The 17,293-nt window shown below is 35.1% G+C and overlaps 1 protein-coding gene across 2 annotated transcripts in view; it reads left to right on the top strand.

Moving 5' to 3' along the window:
- The window catches only part of LOC122794170 (RAS guanyl-releasing protein 1-like), a 463,558-nt gene that overhangs the window by 25,320 nt on the left and 420,945 nt on the right, over positions 1–17,293 (top strand). For both annotated transcript variants that reach the window (XM_044062374.1, XM_044062373.1), the window contains exon 2: positions 1,691–1,822. In XM_044062374.1, coding sequence (XP_043918309.1) covers positions 1,691–1,822 — 132 coding nt within the window. The remainder of the gene's footprint in view (positions 1–1,690; positions 1,823–17,293) is intronic.

Here is a 17,293-nt window from a genome sequence, read left to right as displayed (position 1 = left end):
GGGGCCAGTAGAACCGCTGTGTGCAATTTTATGAGAGATCTCCTTGGGAGTGCATCTCCATATTTCAGTCTAGAAACATTCTGTTTTAGACATGAGTTGATGGTCCGATGAGTATTACAGTAACGTTTTATGTTTGTGCTTGAGATGTCTCAGATGTGTTTTAGATGCGTTTGAACAGTTTTTGTTATGTTATGTGATACACGCATCGTATTTGGAAATTTCTTTTAAAAAAGTTTTATGTTTTATGACACGTGAAGTCATTATTCATTTTTTACATACTGTTTGAAGAATTGATGTTTGAGCCTTTATAATTAGTTTACCGGTAACCCCGGTTACGGGCTTAATTGCCTGATTGCTTAATATTCCCGCCTAAATGTATGATTTTAAACTATTTCTGTCTTATTTAAATAAGCGGCTACTAGGTTTGAATTGTAATTATCTGAGGAAGCATAGCTCCGCTATGCGAAAGCGCTTATTTATTGCAATTTTATTCATTGTGTTTTAGTCTATTAAACATTTTGCATTGTTTATAACGGAGATTGTTTTTCGTGGTGACTCCTTTACGTTCTACATTTTGGTTATCAAAAAGTAGTAGAGAATCATCAGATAACCTACGTAGAAGATTCAGTAGAAATAAGAAGTGTACTAGTTACCTCTTGGAAAGAGCAGCTGATGCATGAAATAGACTAGCAAATTACATTAAAGCAAGCAGTAGTTTAGATATTTTTAAGAACAGCCTGGACACATTGCAAGAACAGCTGTTTTCTTGCATTGGCATACTAGAAGGGCATATGTTTGCATATATTCAGTCGTTATCTGGTATCCTAGTTTTGAGTTGGCCGTGGTGGTGCAGTGGTTAGAATTGTTGCTTCACAACAAGAGCTTCTTTAGTTCAGTTCTCGACTGGAGCACCTTCTGCCTGGAGTCTGCATGTCCTTCCTGTAGTCAAGTGAGTTTTAAAGAATTGCAGTAGGGTTCTGTGTGTGTGTGTGTGTGTGTGTGTGTGTGTGTGTGTGTGTGTGTGTGTGTGTGTGTGTGTGTGCGTGTGTGTGTGCGTGTGTGTGTGTGTGTGTGTGTGTGTGTGTGTGTGTGTGTGTGTGAAGGTTAGGTGCTGGGCTGGCACCTCGACACTGTAAAAATCCCATTGCAGACTGGTGATCCTCTGTGGCGGCCCCTAACGGGAGAGGCCAAAATACATTGATTTATCTGGTACCCTAGTTTTCTGTGATTTACATGATAGATAGTGTTGCATTCCTTTGTCAGCACTTAACGCTATATTTTGGGTCAGAGGAGAATGTTCTCCATAGGTTAATCGTCCACAATACATTCAGAATGGAGAAGATAAATCTACACTGAATGACTGTTGTTCAGAATCTTGGTGCAAAAATTTATGCAAAAACTGGAAACAAAAGATCATTAATATACTAAGTAAGTTAAGTAACATGAATTCCATTTTTTTATTGTTGTTGTTGTTAGAAGGCATAAAACACAACCAGGAATACCTGGAGGTTTTAGGGAAAAATTTTAGAGCTCTTCTAGAGCAACAACAAAATGATTCAGTGTCATTATGCACTTGTGCCCCAAAAATAAATATCACTTTACCAGTAATTCTCAGTGAAGTCTGGGCAGTCATGAACTTTTGCTTTCTGTAAAAGTGAAAACCTCCTGACTGTGTTTTTCTTTACTTTAGATTCTGGATTACAGAGTTTTGGATAATGTTTAAACTGGATGCAAACCTGAAAGAGACCATGGAGCAGTTCCAAGAGGTGCTACGGCAAGATGGAGAGGAATCACACAGTCACCTAATTGACATATCCCAGATGTATGAATATTCAGTTTTATTTTTAATCAGTCCAGCATTCTAGTTTGCAGCAGAAAAGATATTTACATTTTAATGTGAGGCTGTTTACATTAGTAATGTGACCAATATATCAATGGGAAATCTTCACTGGGGAAAGAAGGTACAAAGCAATAGGTGCTTTAGCTGTGGCCAATTGCTGGCTTCCACTGATGTGCTAACAGTAGCTTTGACACCGATGGAATTCCTTTGTTTGATAAGATGCTATTTGTATTAGTCATAAAAAAATTTATACTGCTGTTAATGTTGTGGGTGACTGCAAAAAACTAGATAGGTAATCTATCCTACTAAGGAGCCCGACATTTATGGAACAGAAATGTAGTTGTGGTGGAGTGAGTTCATCCCTGTCATATTTAAGTATGATTCAACACCAGATCCTATTTCAGTTTTTACATTTTAAATATTTGCATTATTTGTATAGAGTATGGCATTATTTTTTATTACAGTTCTATTAAATAATGTACTGTGAATATTAGAAGGGATGCAATATTAACAGATAGAATATTGACGGGTAAATAAGCTTCTGTATTTTATGGTATTATTACCTGTAGTAAGATCCAGATTGCTGCTTTCTGCTGTTTTACATTCCACGCTGTATCTTTATTCTGTGCTGTAGTCTCCCTGTGATCTTCATTTCACCTCAGCACTGTGCCCCCTGTCTTTTACTTATGTACCCACTTCACTCTTTATCTTCATAGTGCTACACACGTAACATTCCCCAGCTGGTGCCTTTGACAGAACTGGACAAACAATTACATTTAAAATTAAATGGGATCCTTCCCACCACAGCATATGTAAGGTATCTGTCTGTAATGCTTTTGCAGTGGTTCTGAACTGACCACCATTCAATAGATGAGATAAGAAAGAGTTGAGTATAATTTCAGCTTTCTATGTGGCAAAATAAGCTGCAGAAGTGGTAGGACTGAACTGTATTGTGTTATTCTTTAAAGAAGAAGGTTGGAGATGTTGTAGTAGTGTCTGGAAGTAAAGGAATGTTTTTATTCTTGAAAGAAGAAGGCTGGAGATGTTGCAATAATGTCTGTAAGTGAAGGGATGTTTTTATGCTTGGAAGAAGGTCGGAGATGTTACAGTAATGTCTGAAAGTGAAGGAATGTTTTTATTCTTGGAAGAAGAAGGTCAGAGATGTTTCAATAATGTATGAAAGTGAAGGGATGTTTTTATACTTTGAATAAGAAAGTCAGAGATGTTGCAGTAATGTCTAAAAGTGAAGGAATGTTTTTATTCTTAAAAGGAGGAGGTCAGAGATGTTGCAGTAATGTCGGAAAGTGAAAGACTGTTGTGCCAGAGGTATTGCACAGTCAAGTCCCTAAAGGGGAAAATGGGTATTAGTGTCACCCTAATAGTATGGCAACTGACAGTTCACTATCTACTGTAGAATCTCTGCAACGTCTGTGCCAGCCTTTTTTTTTGTGCACTACACAAACACTGGGATAAAGTAGCAATGTCCTGTTAGGATGATGACCCTTCCCAGTGATGCAGTGAGGTAATACTAGAATCAGTCTGCATGGCCATGATAAAGGAGACTGACTAAACTAATAGAAAACAAGGCCCCAGCAGCCCAATCTAGAACCTGTCAGGTGAGGCAGAAAAATACTGTTATAAAGTGAGGTGTTAAATACACCACAGAAAGCAACTTGTACATTAATTTGCTTGTCTTTTTAGATTAGGTTTGTTTACATCGTTTGTCACTACTTTTTCTTGTCTTCCTTTTTGTTCATTACAGCAACATGAAAGACAGAGGCTGCGATTCATTAATAATACATTTTTTGTGTAGTTTACCTAGCACTCTGCAGTTTGGACCTTCCAGGAAATGGGCTGGATAGTGCTAAAGGAATAAATCCTGAATAGATAAATAATCTGATCTGTTCACAGAGCACAAATTTCCACGGATTCCTCCACCTTCCTATGCCACATGTGACACATGGCAAGGCTATTCCAGTGTGGTGCTGAGAAAGCAATACACAGATTCCCCTGCCAAGCAAGTCTCCATTGTAAAGGTAATTCCCACCATCCTCTTCAGGTTTTATTACACATCATATATGTGTTTATGGTCAGCTTTTTCCAGCTATTCTACTTGTCACTGGTTGTAATATAGGGATACAAAGTTCCCTTCCACTGCCCCTATTATCATTCTCCTAGTGACAGTACATGTATGTAAAAAACAATTTCCTCATCTTGTTGCCTTGTCCCTAGTATCAGTGTAAGTAAATTTCCCCTGTCCTTCCCTATTGTTCTGCACATCCCAGCAGCAGTGTAAGTCCATATATCTCATTTCTCTTCCTTCACTCTTGCCATATCCCTGATACCAGTACACCATGGTAAAACCCACCTTACTCCTTGCTTCCTAGTCCAGTGTCCACAGCAGTAGTTTAAGTAACTCCTCCCCCTTTATTTTCCTTGGTGTCTGATAGCAATTTAATGAAGTAAATCTCACCTCTCTCCACCCTCTGCCATACTCCCAATATTAGTGTAGATAAGAAACCACACTCTTTCCTTTCCTTTTATCCCCTTCATTGGTGTGTCCAGAATAACAGTACAAACAAGTAACCCCTTATCATTTTATCACATTTCCACAGTAGTACACCCCACTTCCTTTCTCTACCTTTTGTCATTTGTACTCAGTCTCTACAGAATGCACTTGTGACCCCCCCCCCCACTTCCTCCACATCGTGTCTGTGGTAGCCATATAATTAATTAAAGACTTCCTCACTCTCTTCTCACTGATAACAGACAACATTGCAATGTAAAAGTAACCCTCTTCCCACCTCCCTCCCCCATGGAAAATTACTGGAAACTCAAAAAGTGTTAGAATGCCACTCACATCTTTTTTTTCCCCCTCAAACTGAAATGTTAACATAGTGCTAATGTCTGTCATAAACCCCTGACTGTTCCCATCGCAGTTGTGATGTATGTACAGTGATCCTGTTTCAAGAATCTCTCCATCCTCATCTGAAATGTTAAAGAAATCCTGATACTTGGGTACTCTCACACCTGCCCCCTTGTGCCTTAGAGTTCTCCCCCACCTGCACCCTTGTGCCTTATTGACCTATAACACTGACTTTGTAAACTCCAGACATCTGTAATATAGAGAAATATGCCTACACCAGTGTTCTAAAGCTGTACCCACAGAAGTATGTACACACTCTCATATGTAAATGCATCCTAATGGATCCTAATGGCAGCCTCCAGATAAAACTGTAATAAAAATATATATCTGGAACTTTGTCTGGAGATTATTTTTATTTCATTTTATCTAAACTTATGGCTCATCATCAAAAGTTTATTTACATCTCTAGTGTATCTTCTTCATCAGTTTATCTACATATTTGACTTATCGTCCATATCATCAGCTCTATTAAAATTCCTGCAAAAATGCTACATTTCTAATATCTAAAGGAAAATTCCACATACTGCACACACAAAGTCCATAAACCCAGTTATATACTTACTTTTTTAAAAAAAAGTAAAATAAAAATAATAAAATAAAACATGGAGTGCATATCCAAGTCATTTAAATTCTTCTTCTTTTGGCTTTTTCCCAAAGGTCACCACAGCGGATCACCTGTCCACTCATGATTGGCAGTGGAGTTTTATGGTGTCGAGTTGCCAGCCCAACCTTCCACAGAAGGCACACACACACTCACTCCTAGGGCCAATTTAGAGTGTCCAATCCACCTACAGCATGTCTTTGGGATGTGGGAGGAAACTGGAGCACCCAGAGGAAACCCACGCGACCACAGGGAGGACATGCAGACTCTGCACAGAAGGCACCCCAGCTGAGGATCGAACCAGAGAACCTCTTGCTGTGAGGTGGCAACGCTAACCACTGCACCACTGTGGCCGCCCTATCCAAGTCATTTAAATGTAAAAGAAAAATGCAGCTTCACAAATTACATAGAAAATACACAAGAATGACCATCAAGTCATTCATATTCAGTTTAAAAAACATGTAAAGCAAATGACAAAACATCTAAACTAAAACAGACTAACTACAACATAAATAAAGTATATAGCAAGTCCTAAAAATGTTCTCAATGCACTTCTAAAAGGTATCAAAGTTGTTTTGACTGAAACTTCTAACAAAAGGATTAAAAAGTACCTCAGAATCACAGTAAAAAAAAAAAAAACTCTTGCGAAATACTTTCACAAAAACTTCTGGAAACTTGAAAAAAACTTGTTCATCAGGGACTTCAACATTAGAGTATCTGATAAAAGTCACTGAGAAATTGTATTCTAACCCTAAAAAGAAAATAAATAAAAAATAAAAATGGCTACACTGAGTACATATATTTATTGTTTTTGTGACACATTGAATATCTTGATTTAGGGAACTTGGTTTGTGGCTCATTTTTTCACCACAAAACTCATTCCCTAAGACCAGTTTAATAACGACTAGTGAAACCACAAGCCAAAAGGTACCTCCTAATGCCACAATACAGGAACTTTAATTTCTCTCTCACAGAGAGCCCAACATATTCCACTTTTTTATCATTTTAGTTTGGATTGCTGCTTTCAGATGCATTTCATTCGGATGCTGTAATGAATATGGCTTTAGGTAGAATATGTAGCATTTCTAGGAATGGATTTTATTGTGGGTGGTTTTAGTTCTTAGGCAAATTGGTAGAATTTCTTACTAGCAGCAGGTAAATTTGTTGTACTATTTTAGCAATGTAATGTGGGCTTTGTACAGCTATGTTAATTTAATTTTTTTTTAGTTAATTTATCTTATTTAGTGTAGAGATTTATAATCAGGTCCATTTTACAGGTAATGTCATTTTATGATATTTATTTTATTTATCCTTTGTTGACCAGGTTAGTACCACAAGGCTAGTAGCCTCTTTTCAGGGGGTGACCCAAGGTGGCATTTATACAACTAGGGAAAATTTGGCCAGGGCATCGGGGAACTTCCTGTTTCTGATACAGGCTCAAAGGTGGCTCAGAGAGGCAAGGAACAGTATGGAGGATAGTGGAAACAGACAGAAGGAATATGAGGTGATGGTGAGGGAAATTGGGCCTTGACAAGAAAGTTTTATTTACAGAGAAGGATGTCACAAAAATAGAGCAGCAGAAGAAGAATTTGGGGGGGGGGTATAATGGTACAGGAAGGAATACAAGAGGAGGAGTGCAAATCTACACAGGACATAGAGATATTATTTCAGCAAACATTGTTCGAGGGTAAAGGAAAATCGCAGGTGGAATGCATTGTTACAGCCCTCCACTCAGGGTGGTTGTGGGATGTGCATCTGATAGACTTAATCATACAAAGTGAACCAGAAAGTGAAAAGGCAGTGTTGTGGAGCAAACAATGGAAAGAATGCAAGAAGAGGAAGTACAAGAAATAAGGAGAGATAAGAAAAATATCATATGCACAAACTGTAAGAGAGGGAGAAAAAAAAGATGAAAAGAAAATGGAAGTGAAAAGGAAACACTGTGTAAGAGTAAGGAGCTAGATGGAAAAAGAACTGGATAGGTATGTGACATGGGATAATGTTATCTCACGACTGGGTATCGAACCCAGAGAGGTAACAGCATTTATTTGCTTTAATAAAGACTCATTTTTGTGACATTTTTCTGAAGCAGCACAGTATATGGAGAAATTTTTAGAACAATATAAAAAAAAATAAATGATAATCCTTGGAACTTATATGTCATACAGGCATTCAATAGACAGACAAAGAAGATAATGAATATACAATTTTGTACAGAGGTAGAAAAAGACATTCTAAGAGACTATTTAAAAACTGTGTGCACAGATGTAATGAACATTACAAAGATTTATGACAACAGAGGTTTATGAACTGGGGGATGGGAATCTAGAGTTATTTTGCAAATGCAAAATGAAAAGATACTACATGTGCCTAGCATAATCAGTGTGGAGGGAAGTATGGGGGGTTGTAAAATACTGGGCGCAACCAAAGACATGCTTATTTTGTGGAAAAAGGACCATTTCATCAGTAACTCTAATAAAAGAAAATGTTTTATTTATGGTAAAAGTGGTTATGAAGCAGAAAATGTCAACAAAAATGTATAAAATGTGAACAAATAGGACATTCATGGATAGAGTGTGATGTAAAATGGAAAGACACACAGGAACAGAAGAATGCTCAAGTGAAAGAATGTGCTTTAGTAGATAACATAGAAGGGACACAAAAAATAAAAAAAAAAGGGGAAGACATAGTGGTGGAGGTAAAGGAATGCACAAGGGAAGAAAAATTTGAGTGAAGAGGGAAAACATAAGTAGGTAAGAATTGAAAGCAAAAGAAATTCTACTGGGAAAAAAGTGAAAGATAGAAAACAAATTTAAAAATATAGGTGTAGGAGAAAATAAGAAAAGAAAAGGATAAAAATAACAAAATATTCTCCACAATGTGAGAATTTTGGCTATAAATGTGAATAATACATAGAGAGTGTAAAAAATAAACTAGGGGTGTTAGAATGGTATAGATAGCTGAATATGGATATCATAATATTAAAAAAATAAGAATTTTAATGGAAGGAGAGAGAACACAAGTAAATGAACTATGGGAAAATAAAGTTACATGGAATATAGGAGAAGGAAAATGTTCAGGTGTAGTCATTTTAAATAAAGAAATTATAGAAATTTTGGATTATACATTTAGTAATATCAGTAAGAATATTCATGTTGGATATAAGATAGAAGAATCAAATATACAGACTTGCAGAACTGTGTGTGTATGTTCTACAGAGGCAAAGGGAGATTATGTTTAGTAAAATTCTTGATTATGTTAGCGTTAATATGCAAATAATATTAGTGAGAGATTTTAATTGTGATTTCAGGCATAGGAGAAAAGAAGGTGCCAATACCGCGATCATTTCAGAAATATTTAAAAGTGGAAGATATATTTATGGAACAACAAACACTGGCCATCCAAAATGAGTAATTTGAGAAAAGAAATTGATTATTTTATAGTATCTGAGAGTTTAAAAGTGTTACATAAAGGAACAAAAATAACATGTTTTTCAGAGCATGTAGCAATCTGGATAGAGATTTAAGTAAAAGAGGGATATAAAAAATAGGTAGAGGCATCAAAAGAATAAATTAAACAGAATTGATTGATTATGTAAGAAAAGTGATTATTTGCTTATGGTTAGATCATATAGCTATGAGTAGGTTTTACAAAAATTGGATACGTTGGAGGATAAGTTTATAAGAACATTATAAAAAAGAGGTTTTGGAATGGCAAAAGATGAAAAGAACACAAGTTAGTAATAAATGTGTGGATACCAGTGCTCAAACTTTTAAAGATGTAATAAGTAAATAAAGATTTGTAGAAAAAGAAAAAATGTATATAAAATGAATCAAGAAAAACAAATCAAAATGATGCTATTAAAGCAAAGTTGTTTTTACAGGGAAAAGGGAAAGTAGCACCTTACCTAAGTAAGATGGTAAAAGAAAATGAAAGAATAATAAGAGATGAGAAAGGAAATGTAGTCAATTCACAGATAGAAATAATGTTAGTAATAAAAAACATAATATGAAAAAATTTCTCAAATATGAAACTGTAGGGAGACATAAATGGAACTTATAACGAGATGATGAAAAAAAAGATGACGATAGAAATAAAAAAAGTTTTGAAGACAGTGACTCTGGAAACAGCTACATGTTTAGATGGAATTGAATATTTGACGTATATAGATATGCAAGAATGGCAAGAAGAATGCTTTCTGGAGGTATTAAATGAATGGTTAGAAAAAGGAATAGAAGATGAAAGAATATCTATGGGGACAATGAAGTTTATATTGAAAAAAAGGATAGAGAACAGATTTAAAAAACTGGAGACCAATAGTGTTGAACAATGTAGACTATAAGACATTTGTGAAAGTAATAGAAAATAGAATAGAAAGTAAATTAAACAAGTTATTGAATGAAACAATTTTTTAAATCAAAGGGAAAGGGGATCACAAACTTTTAATGATTATAAGAGAAGTGGTAGCAAATGTGATATATAGAAAAGCAGAATCCAAAATTTTAATAGGGGATGTAAGCAGGGTGTTTGATAAGATATAACATGAAGTATTATGGGAGATTTTAAAAGAATATAATATAAGTAAAAAAAAAATAATTAATAGTTGGTGCCAGTGTATAATTAAAATAAAGTAAAATTAGTAGGTAATGCCTAGTTGAGTGAGAAAATAGAAATACAAATTGTTATAAAGCAGGGATGTCTAGCAAGTAGCATCTTATTTGCATTAATCATGAATGCAGTTGTTAATGAAGTAAACTTGAAAAAAGTTAACTATTGTACTGCAGAGAAAATTCAGATACCAATAATGTTTTATTTTGTGGACAATTTAGTATTAATTTTAAAAAATAAAGAATGGATGAAAACAGCTATTAAGATGGTTAGTAAAAGTTAAGAGTGTTAGGTTTGAGTATTAATGAGGAGAAGAGTAAAGGACTGGGATTTTCAAGAAACATAGAGGGTATTCAGATTAATAAAGAAATAGAAATTTTGGGAATAAAATTTGGTAATAAACAACAGAGATTGACACAGTAGAAGAATATGGTGCATGAAATATAGACATATTTGTATGTTCTGAAGAACATTCAAACTTATGTATAAAAAATGCATATTTACTTAACTTAGTGATATTTGGTAAGCTGGCACATCTAGAAAATGTGTTTATGATACCAACTGAACTTGAGAAAGATGAACTGTGCTGTTTACATTTATAATGGGATCAAGATTAACTCCAATTAAAAGAGGAACTCTTTATGTTATGAAAAAGGAAGAAGGATTGAGTTTAATAAATACAACTCTGCATATAGCATCATTGAATTTGTATAAAGTATTGATATGGATAAATGAAAAAGATAAAAAAAATTGATAGTAAAGATAATAAAGGAAAAGTATAAAGAAATTTGGGAGAAACTTAAGCTTTTAAAAAGAAATAAAGGAATTACAAGTATGGAAATGAAAATATATCAAGAGATAATATCGTTATGGAATATTGATATAAGTAATATAGAAATAAATACGAAAGAATGGTATGAAAATATAAATAATACATTTTATTATGTTTTTCTGTGGAAGAAAGAGAATAGATGTGAAAGATATTTTGAATTTACAGATTTTCTGTGGAGATTATGCATAAATAAGCTTCCAGTAAAGTCAAGTATGTCATATAAGAAGATAGGAGAAAGAGTTTGTACCTATTGTGGGGAAGTAGAAATTACTGAGCATTTTTTTGAAATGTGAAAGAGTAAATAAATATGGAAAAAATATGTGAAAAGGAATGTACAAAGGGACTGAAAACTGTAAAAAATATAAATAAGGACATGATAGACTATGGGTACTATGAAAATGGAAAACAGAATAAAGCAGATAAAGTAGATAAAACATTGTTTTGTATAATATGGATTATCTGGAATGAAAAAATGAAAGAAATAGGATTTAATGTAAAGTGGATATTGTCAGAAATTATGAAAAAAAATATGATTTTTGTTGTGGAAAAAGAGTGATAGAATCAAAAGGATAAAGAAAAAAGTGAAAAATATGTAAAACAGTTGTAAATAATTGTAAATAATCTGTATAAATTGTATATATAATATGTAATGTATATAATGTATAGTATGAATTTTAATAAAGAACCCCAGCTTTTTTTAATAGGTGTCATGGGGTCTTTTGCATCCACCTGAGCTACTACCAGCTCAAGCAGATGGGCTGTCAGTTTAACTATATTTTAATTTTGATTCATTCTAAGTTTGTTAAACTTAAATCAGACCCCTTCAAATGAAGTAGCTGTATTTTTCGTGTCTTTAGTGCATAATTTCTGTGTGCATTTGTGAAATTCATTTTTTCCTCTTTAAGTCTGAGTGAAGCTGAGTCATATTGACTGTTTATGATGCTAGAGTTGTTGATAATGTAACAGAGTGGTGCTAAATGCTTCATGATGTACATAGAATGAAGACTGATAAAAAATAACTACATGTAGCTTGACCCCATGGTGCTGATGGATGAAGGCCTGACTGTGACCCAGATGACCACTGTGTTCAGTTAACAGTACAAGAGCTGGAGGGGACAGACTGGATGTATTGAACTGTTGATTGGGCAATTGCTTAAGGAGCCATACTTGCATGCACTCTTTTTCTGTTTATTTATTTATTTTTGAGCAATGTTTCCTTGCTCTAAAAAATAAATAAATAAGTACAGTGCCATGAAAAAGAAGAAGTAAAAGAATAGGAAAATGTATCTGTGGAACATTGGGCAATCCAGGGGATGGTGCTCCACTTAAACGTTACTCAGTATCCTACAGACTGCTAAGAGGTGACCTGTATCTGGCATGAAAGGCATCCTCTGAAACCAATACTTACAGATTTACTGCACATCAGTAAGTCAAATGTGCATTTGAAATACTCAGTCTAGGGATCTAAACCTTTTCTGCAACTTCGAGAGAAAGGTTTGGAGGGAAAGATGTATCTCACAGAGGATACTGCTGCTGTGGAACAGAGCCCCCATTCATATAAAACAAAGTTCATCCCTGTCCATATTGAAGTGCAACTTAGATCTATGGATGGGAAATAGAAAATATACCCCATGACTGTCCCCTGTACTACTAATGGACAGAGACAGCTCCTAAATGCCTTACCCTATGTATGGGTCCCCTCAAATTATCTATGGTATGATCCCATGTATTTTTATTAGTAGTAATACATAATTATCAACCACAAAATGGATAAGGCCAATCTCTAACCAAATGGGATAGATTAAATAGAGTACAAAAAAGGACATTAGCTAGGCTTAAAAAGACGTGCATGGCCAGCTAGCCTAGTACTTACCTATGAATCTATGAACCTATCAGGGACAAATCCAGAAATAATCAGGGACACTTTTAAAACATTAGTATTAAGTTAAGATACTGACAGAATAAGAAAATGTGAGTTAATAAACATTTTCAAAGTAAAATAAGTCTATAACACTAATTATTGTTTTTAGCAAGCATAATTCACTACCGTTCCCCCAAAAGTTATCATTTTTAAGAGGAATTAAGAGAGGCAGAGCTAAAATTTGAGTCAATATCAAGGACAGTTAAGAAGCATGCCATCAGATGTCATGGCTATAATTGCTGAGTGGTGGTTGGTGTTGGCTGAATGAAAATAACTGATCATCTTGTTATGTGCTCAGTTTATAACAGTCACTGTCTCGCTTTGCAGGACTAGTGTGCATTTGTGAGAAGTAAGATGGACTACTTAACTGGATGCCTGATATGCACAGACGGAGTAGGCATAATTGGTGTGGCTGTCTTCTTTGAAAGGAAACAACTAGCTGCCTGCTACTGTTTGCTTATTATTTAGGTTTGTACGACCAATGTGATTACATGCAGCTATGTGCAATATTTGAAAGTGTAGCAACTGTTTATCTGGAAAAAAAGGTGAAATGCACTACACTGTCATCCTCTTTTGTCATAATTAGATATCTGAACTGCACATAGAAGTGGCATTAACTGTTTAGTGGGGTTTGCATGTATGATAGTAACTGACCTTGTTGTCATTTGCTCAGTTTAATAGTCATCTCTCTAAAAAGAAAAAGGGGTAAATGTATCACAGAGCAGCCAGACCTTCAGAACTTCTGGTGGCTGCTGGTCCCCCACAGACCATGGCTGCATAACTGCAGTTTGACATGGGCTTAGTACTATCTCGTGCCCTGAACACCACCTAGTCTAAAACCAGCCCTGCTCATAGATGTACACAGATGGTCACTACACTTGTAAGGGGGTTAGGGATGATGTCATTATTTCTTTAACATTCCTCCCAAACCTCAGAGGTCACTGCATGTTGCATTGGGCTGGGTACAGTGTGGTCATTATTTCTTTAACTCTCCTCACAAACTTCAGAGAGGTACACAGCAGGTTAAAAAGAAAAGAAAAGAAAAGAAGCCCTAAGTGCCTAAAATCACATCCACAACAAATGGAACAACAATGGAGGGTTGAAGAAGCCACAAAGTCAATGTGGTTTTAAAAGATTAATAAGTTAAAAAGTTTAATATGCACGTTTTGTTAGATACTCTTTTAAATATAAGTTGTGAAGTTGGAGCACCTTATACTTAAGTATTTTTTTCTCAGAGGTCTTAAGATGTTCATTAAAAGATAAACTTACATGGATAGGAAGAATGTTGGTATGAAAGTCTGTGGAGGTTTTGTTTAACCAAGCATTAAAATCAAAACTAATACGACATGCAGTTGGTAAATCACTAGAAGCAGTGCAAACATTGAATATTGGATCTTCACTTGCTACTGCATTGTTAGAAGTTGAAGGCTCCAATGGATTGGGATTTCTAAGTTGCTGAATGCAAAATTTCACGTTGTCAAAATTATTAACATTTATGCAGCCTTCATTACTCAGGGAATTGTCAAAATTATTAACACTCCAACTTGACAACTTATATTTATGAGTGTATAACAAAACATTGTGTATATTAATCTTTTTACCTTATTAAACTTTTTAAACCACATTGATTTTATGGCTTGTTCCACCCACTTTGGTTGTTCCATTGGTTGTGATATGATTTTAAGCACTTAAGGCTTGGACCTCAGTACTTTCTAGGTTTTTTTTTTTTTTTTTGTCTTCACTCGTTCCAAGGCCTCTCCTATTTTGTTTGGTTATAGGTGCACAGCAGGTCACTATAGCTTGTACAGGAGCCCTGTACTGTTTCTAGAATTAACAAGTTGTAAACATTACAGCAATATTTTTTACCTCACAAACAAACATCTGACGCATGCATATACAGATGGCTATCTTCTGGAGGAGAGTAAATAAGCATGGTGTTTTTATATATCTGACAACAAATGTAAGTCGTGTTCTGTTTGCTTTTTTCAGGTTTGTCTCAGTCTGAAGAGTACACAGAAGGTGGCTGTCTTTTTGGGGGGGTTGGGGTTGAGGAGGCATGCTGTATAAAAATGTGACAGCAGCAGTTTGTAATATGATTGTGGGCAATTGTATCTTATTTTTAATCCCAATTTAACATCAGAGAGCGATGTACAGAAAGTGTCTGCCTATTACGAGGTGGGGGTTTGGGGGCAGGTAGTGTTCCCAGATATGATTTAAGTATTATCACAAGCATTGGGAGGTTGGCATAATACTTAAGGGGCATACCTTGAAGACACAAGGTACAAGTTTTGATTCGTACCTTTTTATAGGAAACTGAATAGTCTTAAAATGCCCTGCAAAGGCAACTAGCCTAGTACTTACCGATGTGTCTTCTCAGTTTATTACGAACTAGTGTTATGTCAGCTTTTGCATTAAAAGTTGGTTAAAATTTATTTTTCCCTGAAGTAAAAAAAAAAATAGGTTTGAATTTCTGGTGACTGTTTACTTTAGCCATGAGACAAACCAAAAACAAACTGATAATCCACAAAATCTGACTAATAACTGTAAGCCAAGGAACTTGTAAATAAAATACAAATTTATTCTTATCGAATGAAGCACTTTTCGTTGGCACAAATGTGTCAACTTCTTCAGATTCAAAACAGTTTTGTGAAGTACACACACCACTTAAAACAACTTACTCTTGCATTGTGATCAGCATCAGCTGGTGCTGCTGTTCTAGAGCCTGCTCATATTTAAAGTGATATTACATATAAAAAGCAGTAATAAAACACATTGTGCATGCTGGTACAACGTTCAACAGACTGATAAAACCTAATCTAAGCTAAGCAGATTAACTACGCTTAGCAGTCAATATCGATTGCTTAATAATAAAGAATAAATCAATTAGTGTTACAGTTAAACAAGTTAAACTTATGGCAATCCTGGTTGAATAACAATCCTAAGAAGTCAGAAATTGTCAACCAACAACTCAGACAGGATTGGTTCTATGCTATCAGTTAACTCAATATTACAATACAAGTAAAAGTGTTAAAAATACATTAATAACATTACGTTTATACAAATTGTACTTAAAAAATGCTAACAAGCGACTATCTCAAGAAGTCAGAAATTGACCATTGGTCAAGGCCATTTTTTTTAGAGTACAAGTATTTAAGGTTTATAAGAGGTTTGATGTTTATAAAAAAACTATTAAGGGCTTGCCTACAAAAATACTTCTAGTTATAAATCGCCAAACTACTAAATAAACATAATCAAAAACACATTGTTGTAAGTTACAAAGTTCCTGCTTCATCTATTTAGACTTTTTAACTTTAAGAGGCAAGCAATATTTCAGGCAGCATTCAGGCCAGGACTTAGAAATGCATTTAGTCTCACCTGCCATAACAGCTCACGTTCTTCGAGCATCAAGTTAAATGGTCCACCTCTCACATCAAAACTCACATGGTCTATAACTTTGAAAAGAAACTTGTGGTTTCTGTGTTCAATAAGGTGTCTTGCTAATGGATTATCAGCTTTTTTCTTTTCTATAGCATATGTGTGCTCATATACTCTATCTTTTAGCTTACGTTCGGTTTTACCGATGTAGAAGGCTGAGCATGCTTGGCACCTAGCCACATAAACCACAAGCTTAGAGTTACAGTTGTATTTAGACCTCAACTTGAAAGTCTTACCATTAACAACATAACTCTCCCCTATCTCAATGAGTCTGCACGTTCTGCAGTTACCGCATGTAGTCATTCCTACTCGCCTTGACAGGGGTCCCATACTCTTTCTTTCGAGCAAAGTTTTCAGGTTTGCTCCTTTCCTAAAGACAAGGTTTGGCGCTTGTCCAAGTTTAATGGTCAAAGATCTATCAAGTAAGATTAATTCCCAATTTTTGTTCAAGATAAATCTGACCATTTGACTGTCATTACTGAAAGTAGTTATGAAACTAGCTTGAAATTCTTTAGTTGTCTCCCCAGTTGTTACTTCTGCTGTCAACTTCTGCTGTCAATGCGCGGTTACTAATAGTGCTGCCCTCTATCAAGTTCGTTACCTCAACATTTATTGTGTTTGCAAAATTACTGTTAAGTAAAGGTTTAACTACACCTAACTGTCTCTTAAGTCTCACTTCTGTTGCCAAAGATTGTATCAGCTGTAAGGGGTAGCCTCTTTGTATAAACATATTGCTTAACAATAGACACTCGTCATTAAAATCTGAGTCTAAAGTAGTCATCCTGACTGCTCTAATAAGTTGTCCTTTCACTATTGAGCGCTTCTGGTGATAAGGATGATTACTAGTAAAATGCAAAAATGAGTTAGAGTACGTTTCCTTTCTGTATATTCTAGATACGTATCTCTCATTTATAATGTCTTTGACGAGTTTACAATCCAAGTAGTCAATAGAATTTGTGCTAAAACTAGATGTATACCTTAAGAATTCAGTAGTTGAGTTTAAATACCTAATGAATTCTTGTGCCTGTTGTTCATCGGCCTTGAAGAGAACGAAAATATTGTCCAGGAATCTGGTATAAAATGCTATACTCACCCTGTGTAGTGGCTGTTTAAAAACAAAATTGTTTTCC

The sequence above is a fragment of the Protopterus annectens genome, chromosome 2.part1, assembly GCF_019279795.1.
Source record: "Protopterus annectens isolate FY-2018-M chromosome 2.part1, PAN1.0, whole genome shotgun sequence".
NCBI classification, from domain to species: domain Eukaryota; kingdom Metazoa; phylum Chordata; order Ceratodontiformes; family Protopteridae; genus Protopterus; species Protopterus annectens.
The sequence above is the reverse complement of the archived record's forward strand: the minus strand, read 5'-3'. Positions and strand labels throughout refer to the sequence as shown.